General features: G+C 43.5%; 1 protein-coding gene across 5 annotated transcripts in view; it reads right to left on the reverse strand.

The window, feature by feature from the left end:
- Positions 1-17,145, reverse strand: part of Rbcn-3A (rabconnectin-3 alpha) — a 177,208-nt gene that overhangs the window by 29,218 nt on the left and 130,845 nt on the right. For 3 of the 5 annotated variants that reach the window (XM_055076936.2, XM_055076939.2, XM_055076935.2), the window contains 10 exons: positions 15,024-15,238; positions 14,047-14,162; positions 13,242-13,517; positions 11,646-11,836; positions 10,738-11,020; positions 8,515-8,731; positions 5,872-5,995; positions 5,690-5,716; positions 4,926-4,946; positions 2,628-2,753 (listed from right to left, as the gene is read on the reverse strand). In XM_055076936.2, coding sequence (XP_054932911.2) covers positions 2,628-2,753; positions 4,926-4,946; positions 5,690-5,716; positions 5,872-5,995; positions 8,515-8,731; positions 10,738-11,020; positions 11,646-11,836; positions 13,242-13,517; positions 14,047-14,162; positions 15,024-15,238 — 1,596 coding nt within the window. The remainder of the gene's footprint in view (positions 1-2,627; positions 2,754-4,925; positions 4,947-5,689; positions 5,717-5,871; positions 5,996-8,514; positions 8,732-10,737; positions 11,021-11,645; positions 11,837-13,241; positions 13,518-14,046; positions 14,163-15,023; positions 15,239-17,145) is intronic. The other 2 variants (XM_055076937.2, XM_055076938.2) reach the window with 2 other exon arrangements.

Genomic DNA, 17,145 nt, shown 5'->3' on the forward strand with positions numbered 1-17,145 from the left:
CCAAAGGCGACAAATGCCACTGAGGAACGCGCCCCGCAAATGGGGAAGCGAGACACACGACTGAGAGCCGTACAGCCACGCGATGCGGAGATGGAGGAGCAGAGAGCTGCGGATCATGCGCAAGGCAGCAAGGAACGCCCGCCGTCAGCACCGTGACGGCAAGGCCAGAGTGGACGATAGTGGCGAGAGTCACCGCAATGGCGCTGCGCGGAGGAAGGGGGTGAGAGGATGGGCGAGAACACGTGATCCAGCTTTGGAGAATGAGGGAAGAGCAAGACTTAAGCCGCGCACGATAGATGGCAGCAGAAGCGCGCGGATGATGACCTTGGTTACAGCAATGCCCGACGATGAGGCCGACGGCGACGCAGAACACGGGAATGGGCACCAAAAGGCTATGCTCTAAAAAGTCGCAGTTTCGCCTGAAAGGCGAAGCATCGATTGCGATAGCAAATTAAGCAAGATAAGCACGGCAGCAGCAGTGAGCGAATTGACCTTTATGCTGTTTCTCGCTTCAATGCGAACTAAACATCGAAAGCACAGCACATACGAAGCCAGCGACACTGGGCACACTTTGTCCACATCACAGATAATTCTGAAGATGAAGCCTGCACGGGCGCGAACTTGGCCCACATTGCAGATCGCTTTCAAGAGATGGCGCCCACGCGGCTGTGCCATTAACAGTGGCCACCGGAGTAGAGCCCCCCCGCTTTCCCTCGCCTGCCCTCGCCTGCCCCCTGCGCCCGGCGCGCGAGAGATGGTGCGCTTTCGCCCCGCTTTCCTCCCTACCTTGTGTGCAAGATATTGAGCCGCGATTGTCGGCTGACCCTCGCAAGTCAGTTGCCAGCCCGTGTTGACACAGCAAAAGTCTGTTTCATACGGCCGATTTTGACAAAAATTGCCACTAATTTCGTCCGCTATAGCCGATAGTCCGTTGTAGCGCAGTCCGTTAAAAGCAAACTTTGTTGCATTAATAAAAGAGGCAGACCAAACTAAGGTTGAAATATGGTCTGTTATATCCGAAAATCTGTTGTACACAGGTCCGTTATAATGAGCGTAGACTGTATCAGGAATTTTGTTATACTTAAGTTCATTATATCGAGGTTTAACTGTATTACAATGCAAACTAAAGTGTAGCAGCAGTGCCTAACCATATCATGCAATCACTTGGTGAAGTTCACATGCGTCCCAGCCACGTTTTGAATATTTCTCTACCTGAGGCAGGCAACAACTACGCAAGATCCTAGGCACATCAACAGTCTTCATCTTTGTCATATTGATGACATGTTCTTTAAGCTCCTACTGTTGTTAATGCATAAAGGCGTAATTGCAGGGTTCTCATGTTGCCAAACTAAGAAATTCGGCAGAAACTATTAGAAGATTATTGCCAAAGTCTAGTCATAGCTTCTCTAGCAGATGAGCCCCAGTTAAGCTGGATTGGTAGATTACACTTCTGGAATGCCATATCTTTGGTTGTACCATGAGCAGAGTCTTTTGCAAGTGAGAAAAATCGCATGTATGTAGGACGATTGTCAAGTCAAGCAATAGCTTCCCGGTAGGCCTGCTGATCTATGCCGCTGGGGGACTTACTAATTCAAATAGCATTCTTGGCTTCTTCAGACCAGTTTTCTTTGCAGCCGACCCCATAGATAGCGCAGTCTAAAAATGTGAGTTGATCCTGAAAGTAGTGCAGTAAAAAATGTGGGCCTAACCTCCTTTACGGGCTCTTCAATAAGAAAAAAAAAGAATCCTTAAAATTTTCTATGGTGCTGAGGAGAATTGAAACCTCATCACACGAGTTCCTCAAGCACAGCAGCCTGAAGCTTTAGTACACTGCATTATGAGTGGGAATTAATTCTGAGTGTTCGCATGCACTGGTGTGCCGCACATCTAGGAGTTTGTTCAGGATGAACTGTTAGGCTAGTTGGTTATGCATGTCTATGTGATCACACCCCACAGCGCACTGAAAAAGACTGACAGAGTAGACACGGGTGTCTACTCTGTCGGTCCCTGTGAACTTACTGTTTGCTGTGATCAAACAGACATCTAGGAGGCCACACACTGACTTTGTGCGCGCCGCTACGTGTTGCAGCATGTCCAGAAAGAAGCACGAGGGAGGAGCCCGGCAGCAGCACATGGCTTGTACGCACCACCACCGTGCCACCGGTGCAATCTTAAAGGTCACACAATCTCGGCACTCAAAGGATTTCGTGTGGACTTCGTGATGGTGCTGCTAGATGGCACAGCACGTCCAGATGGAAGCGCAAGAAAATCCCAACTGCTGTACATGCCTCATACACGACGCATTACAGCCATTTGCATACTTGGATAGTCACCGTAGATGAGTTCTGCCTGAACTTGTGGTTATCTCTATTGGTTAATGTTATAAAGCGTGTGGATGCTGTGATGCTGCACAACCTCTAGGATCAGCCCACATTACAAATCACATTAAAACACAGGAGCGCACATTGTGCACTGGTATTGATCACACTGTCTCTGGGATCGGCCTCATTTACTCAACCAGAGAGTTGTCAATGCACAGTGGTAAGAGTCAGAGAATGCTTCACTTTAAAAGCATATTGGACCTGGGCTGAGTAGCAGGAGGTGAAAGCAGTGGCTGCAATAGGCACCTGACTGATGCAGAAGGCCGAGATGCTTTCCTGGTCCTTGTGGATGATACGGACAGGGTCTGGAACACCACCATCGATGGAGCGGTCATCCCCTTCACCACCCGGAGTGGTGGTTGGTCCTCCTTCCTGTATGACCAGCCAGTACTCATTATACTATGACAAAGGCAGCACTGTAAAACCGAGCTTCCAAGGCTACTGAAGTCCCATTTGCAAAATTAAGATGTAGCAACCAGTTCACAACTGCAACACTTGCTGCTGAAATGAGCCAGTTTTAAACCATATATGGCTCAAATTTTATCACATAAGTGAAAAACTTGCATTTTACGCATCTGAACGACAAAGAGAGAGGTGAAAATTAAGAAAAAATTCCCAATGGAGTTCCAGGCAACATGCTGAAGGCTTTTCTGATGAAGTGCCCAAAGTGTTTCATCTGCAATGGATCACTGGTATGTTTTATGTCTATGTGCAATTACAGTCGAACCTTATTATAATAAAGCTGCATCTGACATGAAAATACCTTAATTACATAATTTTCCGTTAAAAGTGATTATTTGTTAGATGCTCAAATATTGGCAAGAAAAATTTTATATTTATATCATTATATCGAGGTTCGACTTATGTCTGAATGTCTAGAGAACAGTTTGCTTGTGTGAATTGGACACTAAACAAAGCCAGCAATTATACTTGCATTGTTAGATAACACTCCTGCAATCTTAAGTAGGCCAGTCTTATTGGGAACCGAGGTTTGGTAAACCAGTAAGGGTGCGTGAAGAAATGGTTGGTAGCAAAGCCACCACAGTTTGAAAACAATATCAAATAAGGTGAAGCTTAGTGCTCATTATAATTGTCAATGCATTTCTGTTTATTTATTCTCCACCTCCCAAGAATGTAAATGTGTATTGGCTACCTAAAACTGTTTAAAGTTTGACTCCAGCTTCCATTGTTGAGAAAACATTTGTTTTTTTCAGGTATTCCAAAGTTTTAGAAATTTTACCTTTTTCGTTTTGCACCTTAATAATGCTCAGACTGGAAAAAAAAGAAAGAACTAAAGATAATAATACGGTTATATTGAGGGTTCTGATGAAAAAAGAAGTCACACTTTTGCCTGAAAGGCAAACCATTGATTGCAATAGCAAGTTAGTAGACAGCTATACAATAGTAGTTTTATTGACTGTATAAACTTGTAAATGCTCGCTTAATAACTAAATTAGTGAGCATGGTGTCATGCGTGCACAAGTAAACGTGAACACATCTTATATGATGACCACGGAAACTCGCTGTCAAAATGTTGGCGTGAGAAAGCACGGCAGCAGCAGTGCGCAAGTTGACCTTCGTGCTGCCTCTCAAACTAAGGAGCGAAAACACAGCACACACGAAGCTAAGCACATGGTGCACTTTGTCCACATCGCAGATTGCTTTCAAGATATGGCCCTCACGGCCGTGCATGGCCTCGCTACATGCAGCAACCACCAAGGTAGAACCCGAGGGTGAGCTGCCATCGTTGGCTCATCCTGGCACACTTTCACTTGCACGTACAGCATACAGTACACGGCGTCAATGTCCTTGAACTTTATACGGAACATCACAGCGATGCCGACAACAATGGCAGAAATGCGCCTGGAGTGTCCATATAATTGCTGTTGCAATAAAATGAAATTGCAGGGTTTAATGTCCCAAGGCAACACACATAGCTATGAGAGATGTTGTAGTGGTGGGCTCAGGATTAACTATGACCATTTGGGTTATTCTAACATGCGCCAAAATTTACGAACACAATTGTTCTCGCATTCTGCCCCCATTAACATACAGCCGCAATGGCTGACAGTCAAACCCCCGACCTTGTGCTCAGCAGCAGAATGCCATAGCCACTTGGGCCAGCGAGGGACGTTGAGGCTGTCAATATGGGCAACTTCATGAGAACAGCGAGCATTGTCTTTCAGGGCATGAGAAGTATCACTGTTAAACACTGTGTCACCAGAAATATTTAAAGCTGTACTATACCAACCCACTGAAATGCAAACAGCAGTGTGCGCAGCTTTTGCACAACTTCGTTAAAAGTAAGGGGCATGAAGATGTGCAATCAGCTCTAATGCATCACTTGCAGTGTTTGTGACACGTCAGAGTTGGTCATATATCTTCACACCCTTTGCTTTTTGCTAGGCTCCGCAAGAGGCATACACTCAGCTGTTCGTGTTCCAATGGGTTGGTTTATAGTACCTAAGCGAACAGTGGACCAGTTATAGAAATACTTTCTTTTCCAAATGCACTGCAGACATCACACACACATGCTGCACTTACTTTTGGAGGCTGTGTTTGGCCCTGTGTGGAGACAACCAAAATAAAGCCTGGTAAAGCAACTTGCCTTTTCAACACGATGCTTCAGCAGTATCGGCATTCACGACTATTCATGCTTTTATTCAACCAAGTTCTACAGAAAATCTTATGGGTCTCCTCATGCTGTTCTTTTTGCACAATAAAGTTGTTATTGTTGTTATTATTACTATCTGCTATCTATCCTCGCCCCTACCTTCACTTCGTGTCCTTCACACCTAGACCCTAGCTCCCTAGGGTGGCAGGTTGCCCTTCAGGTGTCAGCCGTAATGCTAGACAGTTACAGTGCAGTCAGCAAAAACTTTTTCTTTACTTTCTCCTCTCCTCCAATAATATAAAATAAAACAACCAATTACTATTACTTGTATACTTGAGTGTTTTGTACTCGGTTATTTGTGTGAGAACAAGCTAATGGGAGAGGCCTGACAACAATTTGCTGCTTGCACACACTCCATGGAGGTCCTACTTGGCCCTTTATATGGCTATGACACTGACAGCTCGTGTGACCACAGACACACTTAGTTACACAGATTGCAGCCCTGAGTTTCTAGAAAAAGCCTGTAGTACCGCGTCTCATTTGCATCTAAATTCTGTGCGTGCCTGTTGGCACATGCATTCCTGCGAGCCACAACAAGTGGTCAAACTCAAGAGAAAGGGAAAGGAAAATTAATATATGTACAACTCCTACCCACGCTCATACCCTATGCATACCTTATGCACTGCTTACTCACTTTTGTCACCTGTGCTTGGGCTTGCGTCTGTAGAAGAGAAGCAAACGCAGAGAAAAGAATGCCTTCAACTCGTGCATTAAGCACAATCTTTGCGTTGAAAGCCGACAGGCTCACTCTTAACAAGCTGTCATTGTTCCAAGCTATGCACAGCAGTGACTGTAGCTACCACTCCATGTACTCACATCTGGCAGGGGCGCCACCTTGTGGGAGAAGAGATAGCGAATGAACAGGTCCTGGACACCTTCTTGCCGCACCAGGTAGTTCCACAGCCTGCGAGCTGGGTGGGCTGCAGGGTGCTTGCTTCGGCTGCAAAGCGACCAGGCAAACTGTCACTGGTAAACTTAAGTTATATACATCAGCTGTACATCAGCTGACATACTGGCCGTTCTTGCGAAGAGTGCCAAAAATCTTTAAACATCGCATTTGACAGATAGCACAATTCTAGTCCTTGAGCTGGATTACTTGAAGACGTGAACATTACAAGAAAGATCTAAATGCATAATTGAATTTTTAAGAGATTTTCAATAATTAAGCTTTCAGCTCATTACCTTATGGCTCATATCGCAATTTACAAATTGTAGGCGGGGAGTTCGCAAGGCACATCCACTTAAAAGAATTTTCAGGATGACACTTCTTTTCAGATACTCATTCCAAAAGTGCGAAACGAAATACAGTGGCATTTCAGTTATTTTTCTGCCTTTGCATAAAACAGCATTTTTTTTTAAAGTTAAGTGGTATAGCAGTGCATGTATATCACAAAATCTGACACTGCACATTCCTAAACTGGTATCATCCCCGAATTTTGTTCCAAGTAGACATGCCTTTAGATCTCGCTGGTTATAATTTGTGACCTTCAATATGTACTATAAAGTAATTAGTCAAAAACCTGATTAGTGAAATTTCCCTATTCATTTATGCATTTTGATTTCTCGTGCTTGTCAACCTCATCGAGTAATACAGCTCAAGGACTATAAGTGTGCTACAGACAATGCTCCTTACAATGGACTGTAATAATCCCATCAGAAAGGTACAATATATCCAAAGTCCGTTCAATCTAAAATTAGGGCTGCAATAGGTTGCGAAATGGCACAACTTCACATACCACTGTCTAATCCGAAGCCGATTGCAAAAACTATGAAAACGTCCAAATTAAAGTAAAGAAAATTACAGAAGAACTCATCTCATGATGACTGTTGGCGGTAATACGTTAGCACTAATCAATACAGCGACACAATGTATTGCCACTGTCAAAACAAGTTATGTATAAGGTGTGTACTGCAGTGGGATTCCTCTTTCGCATTTCCTTAAGAACACTCTGCTGCTACCGCAAAGCCTGTGTGTGGCCTCTAAAAGGCATGGCACGCAGGTGAGTGTGAATGCTGAAATACGCGTCATGCAACAACCAGACTCCTCTCTAGCGCTTATTTCTGGACACGCTGCACCATCTAGTGGGACTGCCAAGAAGTTTGTGCATGACCTCTGAGACTAGAAGTGTGGCGCACTGGCATCTGCGAACACTGAGAATTGTTCCCTTGCTTGCAGCAAACTCAGTGGCACATACTCTGTGACACAAGTTGGATAAAAGTCAATTGAAAACCGGCAAATACCCAATGTATTTAGCCGGCGCTTTACCCAGGGTATTAGCCTGCGCTTTAGCCGGCGCAGCCGGCTAAAGCGTGGGGTTGCTGTCCTTGAGGAACCCTTGTGAAGTGCCTCTGCCTTAAAGAAGTTTTGAGGAAGTTGCCATGAACAGATTTAAACAAACTTGGTATCATTATTTTCAGTAACAACTGACCTTCAGGCTAAAGCTTTTCTTTTTTTCATAACCTTGACACAATTGTAATTATTTGATAAGTAAGCTAATCACTTGACGCTAATTCTTACCTTCCAAGTTTGAAAATTATTTCTGATAAATGAAACAGCTGTATTGACATTTAGTTAGCTTTAGCCTGTGGGGTGGGCCTTTAAGAAGAACCACATAGCTCTGAAAAGTACCTTCTTGAATTTTAGGTTACCATAATGAACTGTAAGAAATTACTTAATTACAATGTGGGATATTATCATAACTTCCTTTCTAAATGAGATATCATATATATTTATAGATTTGAGATATCCATCCAATGATGCACACGCATGCTAATTTTCATCAAGATAGGATAACAAATAAACTTTTTGGGGCACTTTTGCATTTCACTCCCACCAGAATGCGACCAAGAATTGAATGTGCAATCTAGTGCTTGGTTCTAGACCATCATTACCACTAAGCTGTCGCTGTGGGTGAAAGATGAACTGAACTTTTGCAAAAAATGGAAGTTAATTTTGACAACCCATAACTATTCAATAAATATCTGTACTTGCAAGTACACATGCATGTTGTCCCAAATCAAAATGCATCTGCTGCAGTCAGAAATCTAAACCACGACCATCACATCCCGTATTTTTATGCCTGTCCAGTTGCTTCACAATGCATGGAAGCGCCCTGCAGCAGTGCCACATTCTCAGACATTTTATACCTGTTGTAACTGCTCTGTTGTAACTAGAGCATTAACAACTTTAACCATGCACTGCTGCCGCTCATTCCCTTTTGCTTGACAATCAAAGAAAGAATTGATGACAAAAAATTGATGCCCCATGAAATGTGGCCAACTACTGGGAAAGTGGTGCTATCTATGCAAACCCTGGTTTTGGAGTCACCAAGCAGGCACTGAAAAAATGCAAGAGGCTATGCCCCAACCTAACACTAAGCACCAAAATGCCATGGCCACTGGGCCACCTCTGCAGTGGGTAGCACATTGAGCACTTTGTTCAGATGTGTGGTTGCGCACCTGAAGGGCGTGTTGTCCACCTCTAGTAGCACCTTGTACTTGAGGATGGGAGGCCCCTGCACAGGTGCGGCACCCTGGCCAGCAGCCTCAACATGCGCGTTGGGCAGCAGGCCGGGGGGTGCACTGCCATGGGCCTCCAGCGACTCGCGCAAGTGCCGCAACCAGTGGTCCATAGCACGCAGGGAAGCGTGCAGAAGGGGGCTCGTCACTGGGAGCTCTGCCACAATGCAAACTTCAGCATTAGCCCTTCAAATGCACAGAAAATTCAAATCCATAAAACTGCTCAGCTCCTTTTTATGCCTAGCATGAGTATGACTCATTTGCACATACTGCTGTTCATCTGGCATGCCAACTACGATGCCAGCTATGGCATAAGCGTGCTAATTCTACCTGCTATTATTGTCACAAGCGCTGAGAAGGATTTAGTGCTGTATGAGGGGGGCATTGAAAGCTATGGCAGTGGGTATATGCTACCAAAAAACCAACAGTATGTGGTACTACAGTGTCTTCTTTCCTCGTTTTCTTGTTGTCAAGCACGTATCATCATTAAGTTTGAAACCTACAGTAAATGCTATATGTGGGAATGCAATTTAAGAAACCACCCTTTTGTGAAAATTTTTCCTTTATTATTACAGTTAAACTTCGATACAACAAAGTATTTAACTTGTTAACAGTGCTTGTCCATAGACCACCATGTGTTTGGAACCTCAGTAAAACTAATTGTGTTTATATTGATTTCAATATAACTAAATTTCACTGCTGTCATGAAGGAATACCTAGACAATAAATAGAAACTTTCGTGGTCGCAGACGGTCTGGTCCTATGGTTGAGTTACGAGTACAAGCGCCTGCTTGCAAACGCACATCTGAGGTCACGAGCCACCACCGAAGTGGAGCCACATCATGTTCCATATAAAGTTGAAGTGTAATAATATCCTATTGTGCCCCGCACGCTGTATGCTTTGAGTGTGAGCAAAAGCATGCGAGGGTGAGCAAAGACGAATGGTGGTTCGATGAGCATCGTCTTCCCATGTGAGCAAGGGGAGAGAGGGGAGCAGAGTGAGCTGACGATAATGCAATTAAGGGTGTGCAAAGGGAGAGGAAAGAGGGGGGAGGGGGGTACAGGTTGACTTGTGTCTGTTTTTCTAGCACAGCAGTGGCTGTGCGTGGCTTTCAGTGTGGCTGAGCGCATATGTGGCCCATGCGGCTTGTTTTATAGGCAATCTGTTGCGTGTACAAAGAATGACATGCCGAGATGGCGTCGTATCGTGTGCGCTGTCTTCCCGCGTCTTTGTTATTGGAGGTTGTGTAATCTCAAGTTTCGGAGACACATAGAAGCGAGAAGCAGATGAAGCATTTGCTCCCAGCTGCTGGTGCTTTTCATGATAGCGGCATCCCACTGCGTGCGACATCAGCTACAGGGGTGGAGTGGACGCAACAACATGACTGGCTTCGCCTTGTACTGCCGATGTGAAGATATAGCAGACACGGCATGAAACTATCTTTCGTGAGTGACTCTAAAATTTAAAAAAAAATGAATTTTTTCCTCATTCATGTTTGCTTTTTCAGATTACCCAAGAATTCAGAAAATTTTGAGGCCCCTTTTGTGAAAGAAAGGCCCTTGGCAACTATACCTACTTGCATAAAAAGTCGAACTTCAATAGAATTGCTGATTTTACTGACTTCACTATTATTATTCCAGAGTTTAACGAGAACATGAAAAATAGAACTCGCATGCTTTACCATTAATATCAGATATTTATCTCTATATTAATATAGATATTTACCATTAATATCAGATACACAAAAGAAAGGATAGACAAAATATTATCTCTAAGCAGCAAAATATGGATACTACCACTGCAATGGAAAGTAAATTGCATCACTACACTATCTAAGGTTTCTGTACCTGCGGAGAACATTCATTATAGTTTGTAATGATTCCTAACAAATTTACCACAAACAATGAACGTAATAGCAATCACTGCAGTGGCGAGTAGCAAGGTGGTGTAGCTCAGCCGCTACTGCAATGACACCCAGATCCTTGCCCCTGATAGCACAAGGCTCCAGGGTCAAGTGAAAAACAAGCAGGGAATAGAGAGCAAGTTGTGCAAGTTAGTCAATATGCAAGAAGCTTATATCTACAGTAAACTTTTCCACTGTCTGCACTTTGTCCTTTATCACAATACGTGTGCTACGGTGAGTAGTTGAAAGCAGTTGCTACCTTGTAGCTCAATGCCAGCCACAGAGAGGAAGTCTCGTAGGTTGTGGTTGGCCATCTTCACAACTGCATAGCGCATGAGGGCCCATGCATATGAGCCAGGATCCAGCTGCTCTAGGCGAGACCCCTGCGAGGGCCGTCTTTGCTGCTCAGTTGTGCCTGCATCCTTGAAAACATCGTCCTCATCCATCTCTTCATCGTTGCCTCCTGCGGCATCCTCTTCATCACTGGAAAGTGACGCTGCTGAGTCGTAGTCAATTGCTGCCATCTGGTCTGTCAGGGCAGGCTGGGTGAAAGAGAGCGGTTATGCTCAAACCTTAGTGATTCAAATAATTGTGGGGCTCAACGTTCCAAAGCAGCATAGTGGGTAGTGAAGGATGGCACAGAGGAGGGTTCTAGATTAATTTTGACTACCTAGGGTTCTTTAACGTGCATCTAAATTCAAGGCTTGTTCTTCAGCCTCATAGCAACAGTAAAAACAATAACCCCTTCAGGTGCTTTCGGCTGTGCGTTTGCTTTAATGTCAGTATGCTATGGTTGGATAGCTGCTTTCTAAGTATGCTACAATATGAAATATAGTTGATGTTATTATAGCTGACATTCTTGTATAAAGAGTTTTCACATGTGCACTTGGCAATGTTCACTAAAGAATTGAAAAATCTCTATCTGCGCTGCAGCTGTACACTTTTCGTGATTCCAGAAATGGAAGAAATCTGGTGAAACTAAAACACATAATTTATTGGTACCCGAAGGGAATAAACATTTACGCCGTAGCATGCCACATATCAATTTCAAGATTACACCTTCCTCTCTCTTAAATTAAGAAATTGTATGCGGTGCGTTCGCCAAACTATGAAATGTCCGACATGATACAGAGCTTTAGAAGGGCAAATAAGACACCCACAACATACCTTGGACATAAAACAGGACATCATTGACATGATCGGGGGCACAAATATTTCCCTGTAGGTAGGACGGTCTTCACGGACATTTGCCTGTGGAGTTTCACTTTTCAGCTGAGGTAGAATTTTCATGTTCCACTTGACACGTTGGCGGGTGATGGCATCGAAAATTCCAGTCTCCACGGTGGCTGTTGCCTCCTCTGAAAAAAAAAAAATAATAATAATGCACAAAACAATGCCAACAAAAAAAAAAAACCCAGAAAATGAATTTTTTTCCCAACTGTGACACAGAAGTCTTAAGTTGCAATCAAGCATTTACTTTGAGCACTCTAGGGGCCAAAAGAGGCACTGTATGAAGGTACGAGGTTGTTCGCCATAAAATCGAAGGTTACACATGACAGCGAAAGTTCTTGGAACAGTGGTTCAGATTTGACATTTTACTTCTTTTCAAAAAAATAACTTCATTGGTCAGTCTGAAGCATTTTTTTTTTTTTCACTCCGCAGCAGAAAGTGTTTTCCCCATTGGTCAATTTAGAGCAAAATTATGTGTTCTGCTGGGTGTTTCAGATTAGCTCAATCTGTCATAGATCACTTTATCTTGCTCTGTCATAGGGGCATGTATTCAACAGAAAATTCTCAAGTGCATCACATCACTTCTGCCAGCCGCATGTGAGAACTTGAACCAATGTCTAGGCCGAAGCATGATGTTTTCCCCTATCAGAGTTGGATAAGAAAATTTTGAGAGTGAGCTAAATGGTTACTTAAAAATTCCAGTAGCTCCTCCAAAATGACAACAGGAATTCTAGAGAAGTCTACAATTGGCTTTATTCTGGAAAGACTCTTACAAAGGTAAACTGAAATTTCCCTTAATTATTACTCAATATATACAACACAAAATCTACAACTGCGCTTCTCCACACCTCATCTGACCTAACCAAGATAGTGAACCTCAGCCTGTAATCGTAAAGAACGGTGCATTAACACTGGCGAGTAACAAGGGCCATGTGAAAAAGTTGGCCAAAAATTATCATTTGGTCAAAAAGCGACTGTTTCACTGTTTTGGGTCATTTGCTTGCTGCTTGATTTTCAGGCTCCATGAATGAAGTTGCTGCTGCACCAATCAACGACGCAGGAGCAGGATGTCGGAATATGTGGATGGTTGTTTTATGCAGCGATCGTGGTGTGAGCAGAGACAATGGCACCAGTTGCAAGACATTTCAGTGTAGTGGAACGCAGGTGCACTCACTGGTGTGAACATTGGTTGCTGTGAGTCACTCCTTCGTTGCCAGTCGCAATCGGTTGTGTGATTTCTGTCAACAGCAGGTGAGAATGCACTATAAGGCATTAGCTGGTATGTAGCCTGGTACCCCTATCCCTGCTTCCCTTTGTTCATACCATCCAAGCTTTCTGAACGTATGTTTAAGTTTCAACAATGTTGCCAGCGAGATATCGGTCTCCTTAAGTTTCAACAATTCTGCCAGCGAGATATCGGTCTTAGCTGTCAGGGCAAGTGGTAGAAAAGCAGCTAACAGGAATTCGCAAATTGTCCATTAGTTTTTGGATTCAAGAGGACTAAATACATAAAAGAATAAGGCTCCGGCTCACTTTCAGGAGCTGCTGCTGAGGGTGTGACAGCTCCACTAGAGCCACCTGCAGACACACGAAGCAGCTTTTTGGCTCCCCCTCCAAACAGCATCGACCATGTGTGCTGGCTGAAGTGCTGGCCCACCAGCCGGTAGAGGACATGGCAGTCACATGAGGCCAGCGCGTGGATCAGCTGGCTGAGGTAGACAGCCACAAAGGACTCGCATAGCAAGGTGTGCAGCCGGGGCCCATCTTCATCTTTGTCACGAGCCATCAATGCCCGCAGCGACTGCACACCTGGTCCAAAACACACGAAACTTGAGCCCAATTTGGGAAAGACTGCCCAAAAACATTTATGATTAATATTTTGTTTCAGAAGTTAAAGTGCATTAGCTTGCTGTGACCTAACAAAAGATGCCTTGCCTAGGCTGCCTGCTGATTGAACAAGTAAAATTGTGCGAAGCTACACATAGTTTTTTTGGCTATGCTCGGCATGTCTGTATCCCTAAATAAGGTGTAGAACTTAAACACACTGCACTTTTTTCACTTGTTCAGTACAGAGCAAAGATGTGCCAACTGCGTGCTCAATCAATCACAGTAAACAGCATACTATGCAAATGTCTTCTGCCAAAAGTTGATGAGTGCTGCTTCAGTTGGTACGAGTACACTTCTCAAGCAGATTAAAGACTGATACTGTGATCTCAGTGTTGTCGGGGAGACTGAATTATCACCAAGGCCTCGTGGTGTGCTAACAATGAACAAAAACTACATACTCAGTCTGCATTGCAGGGAGTCTTAAGTTCCTGGGATCAGGCCCAATGCTTACCTGGCCACTTGCTGGGCTGCGTGGTGGGTGATAGGGGTTCTTCGGTGCTGCCCAAACGAGGTCGTCTGGAGGCATGGCCTACCAAGAGGTGGCTGTTCTGGTACACCACACTAAGGCTGCAACACACATACCCATGCAAACACCTTTGATAATAAGAACCAGTGAGTTAATATAGTTCTTATCTGGTGCCTAAGAAAAGGCAGGTAGCATATTGTAGATTATATATCTCAAAAAATGGAATGAGACTACAAAAATTTCAGAAAGTATGACTTTTGAGACATGAAAAATTTTCAGAACAATGCATGTAGATGTTAGTAGAGTGGCCACTTGGAAGCTTGCTTTGTGTTCATTATGCCCATCGCTATTTAGTGCCTTCATACTGCGCATGAGCAGGTAGCACAGCCTAAGAAATAAACCGGGTACCCCCCAAACTACTATACTTCATCCTGCAGCTGCTGCTGCACTGTATGGCACAACTGTGCACCCTTAATACAATGGCAAGTCCACCTGTGAAACATGAAGTTTAGAGTCAACTCTGCTGCAATGCTTAGTCATATGCAGCAAATGAAAAGGAAATGCATTTAAATCATAGCGTGGCCTTGAACACAAAACACATGTGTAGAACTGCCTTTCGCCAGGAAATTACCAATAAGCAAAAGAAACTCCCATTTATGCTCAGCGAAATAAAAAAATAAAAAATAATAATAGTAATGTCACTCACAGTCCACAGATATGGTCATTCTAAAACCACTGTGCTGCAGTATAATTGTCATATGACTGTTGTACACAATGAGTGATCAACTTGATGCTGCTCAATTTCCCAAAGCAGCACATGCAGAGGTCTTAGCACTCATTTAAAACTAAGCACATGCATTCTTATACTACGACCATTGGTATACAGTCTTCATAGTAAGGAATCTCATGACTTCATGATCAGCAAACAAAAATATCTTGTGATTATCAGTTTTGTCAGGCACCTGAGGCAGTCTTCAACGTCGAGTCCCCTGTTGGAACCCTGTTGACCCTTGAGCCCAAAGCTGTCACTGTCACACAACGCCTGGTATATGCAGGCGGACAGGGACGTGCCCAGGTCCCACAACACTGACACCCGAGAGAAGGTGCTAGCACTTGTGGCTGCGCCGGGTGGCTCATCCAGGTCCATCACCGTCAGCAAGATGTCATGTGCCATCAGCTGTGTGAAAATAAGATGACTTGTCATGAAGCTGGACAATCATGACACCTTTCTTTCATTCTGGGTACATTCATGAAAGCCTTCATATTATGTATTCAGACAGAGTCAAGAAATTACCTCGGAAGCCTGTGTTGTCGTTTAGGGTTCATCACATTGTGCTATTTTATTCTATTCAGTACCACAACGTCTTATTCTTCAGAAGTGCACTGATGCAGGCAGAATATTTCAGGAAATTTTGCACGGACCATAGGTCAGCATATTGACACATCAGTACAGTGACTCATACTTGCTTCACATCGATTTCACAGGTGTAGGATAGGGTGCAAGTGAGTGACGAAAGATGTGATTGGATGCGGGTATGAATGGAAGTGAGTGCTAGTCAGTTTGAAGAGGGGTCAGTGCTAGTTAACATGAGCATCAATGAAAACCATTGACAGTGAGTTCGAAAGGACACAAGTATGAACAATACTGTCAGTGAGTGTGAGTGGATGCATGTACAAACGTAAGTGGTGGCGAGTGTAAATGGTCTTGACTATGAGCATTAGCGGGTGCTGATAAGTGTGAATGAAAGTGAGCATGAAATCGAGAGAGCGTATAGAGCGTGTGCAGGCGTGAGGAGTGGGAGTGAGTGCCGATGTGTGTGAATGAGTATATAGACTGAAAAAATATTAATGTGAGAGTATGAGTCAAGTAGTATCCACTTATTGGGTGTATCTATGGTATGGAGTTTACAATAGTGAAATAATGTGCTGCCACATGGCTATTAACACTTTTGAGGTGCCTACATGCAAAGACACAAGCAAGTGTAACTTTAAAAATCACAACTTTCATGATGGAGAACGTACTCATGATGATTAAAACTTGGAAAATGAAAGAACTTATGTTAACCTCTTCTAGCCTGTTGTCACAATTTTGCGACATGCCTGATCTGAGTTCATAAATCTTAACAAGTCATTTAGGCGAGAGGAACACCGAGTTTGACATTGTTTGTAGTCATCGAGCAAGAACGCACCAGTGCGTTGCCATCTCTGACTTGGAAAATAGTGCTTTGCACATTGTGCTTCCCGATGAGGGTGAACAGTACAAAAAACTCAGGAGGCTGCACACATTCGGTTCATAAATTAAGGTTGCCATCGCTGCAATACTGACATTTTACTGTCTTCCACAATATTCAAGACAGTTTCCATGCCAAGTCTGAGTTTGCTCAGTGCAAAAAATCTCAGCCAAATAGCAAATGGTGTGAGTAATTTTGGATGTTCTTCCCTCATATCCAAGTATATTTAACTGGGATTCAAATGTTTTTGGCCCACTAAGCCTTTATTGCATATTGAAAGTGCCTAATCAGCGCAATGTTTTTGCTTTATTTGCAGCTTCGACTTGGCAGGACAAGTGAGAATCAAAATATAATGCCCTCTGCAGCCAGAGCCAGCACATAAAAAGACAATTACACTGCACGTTATAGTTAAATTATAACGTATGGCTCCCACTGAAAACTTCTCAAGATTTAATGTGTTGACAACATGGACAACAACAGCACATGTGCCCACTGCTGGATGGCAAACTGGCTCTGTGACAGGATGTACTTAAGTTTCTGCAGAAGTAAGAACAATCTGCTTTTGTCTATATGCACATTTTCACATATTAAATACAGTAAGCTTGTTCTCTGATTGTACAATTCAATTTTAGAGAAGTCAAACTTCTGTTAATTCTAATGAAAATATGTAGCACAAAGGTGTTTCGTTTATTGAGTAGAAAGCATGGCTCCATTTTGTTTCGATAGTACAACTTACTCAATGTGACCATACATTCTAATACAAACACTCGTAGCCATAGCATGCGTGTGTATAAATTTAACTACTCACTCGATAGTATAAATGTCGTAGGTATGATAACATCTTGTATAGTTC

Source organism: Dermacentor andersoni, chromosome 2 (genome assembly GCF_023375885.2).
Source record: "Dermacentor andersoni chromosome 2, qqDerAnde1_hic_scaffold, whole genome shotgun sequence".
NCBI classification, from domain to species: Eukaryota; Metazoa; Arthropoda; class Arachnida; order Ixodida; family Ixodidae; genus Dermacentor; species Dermacentor andersoni.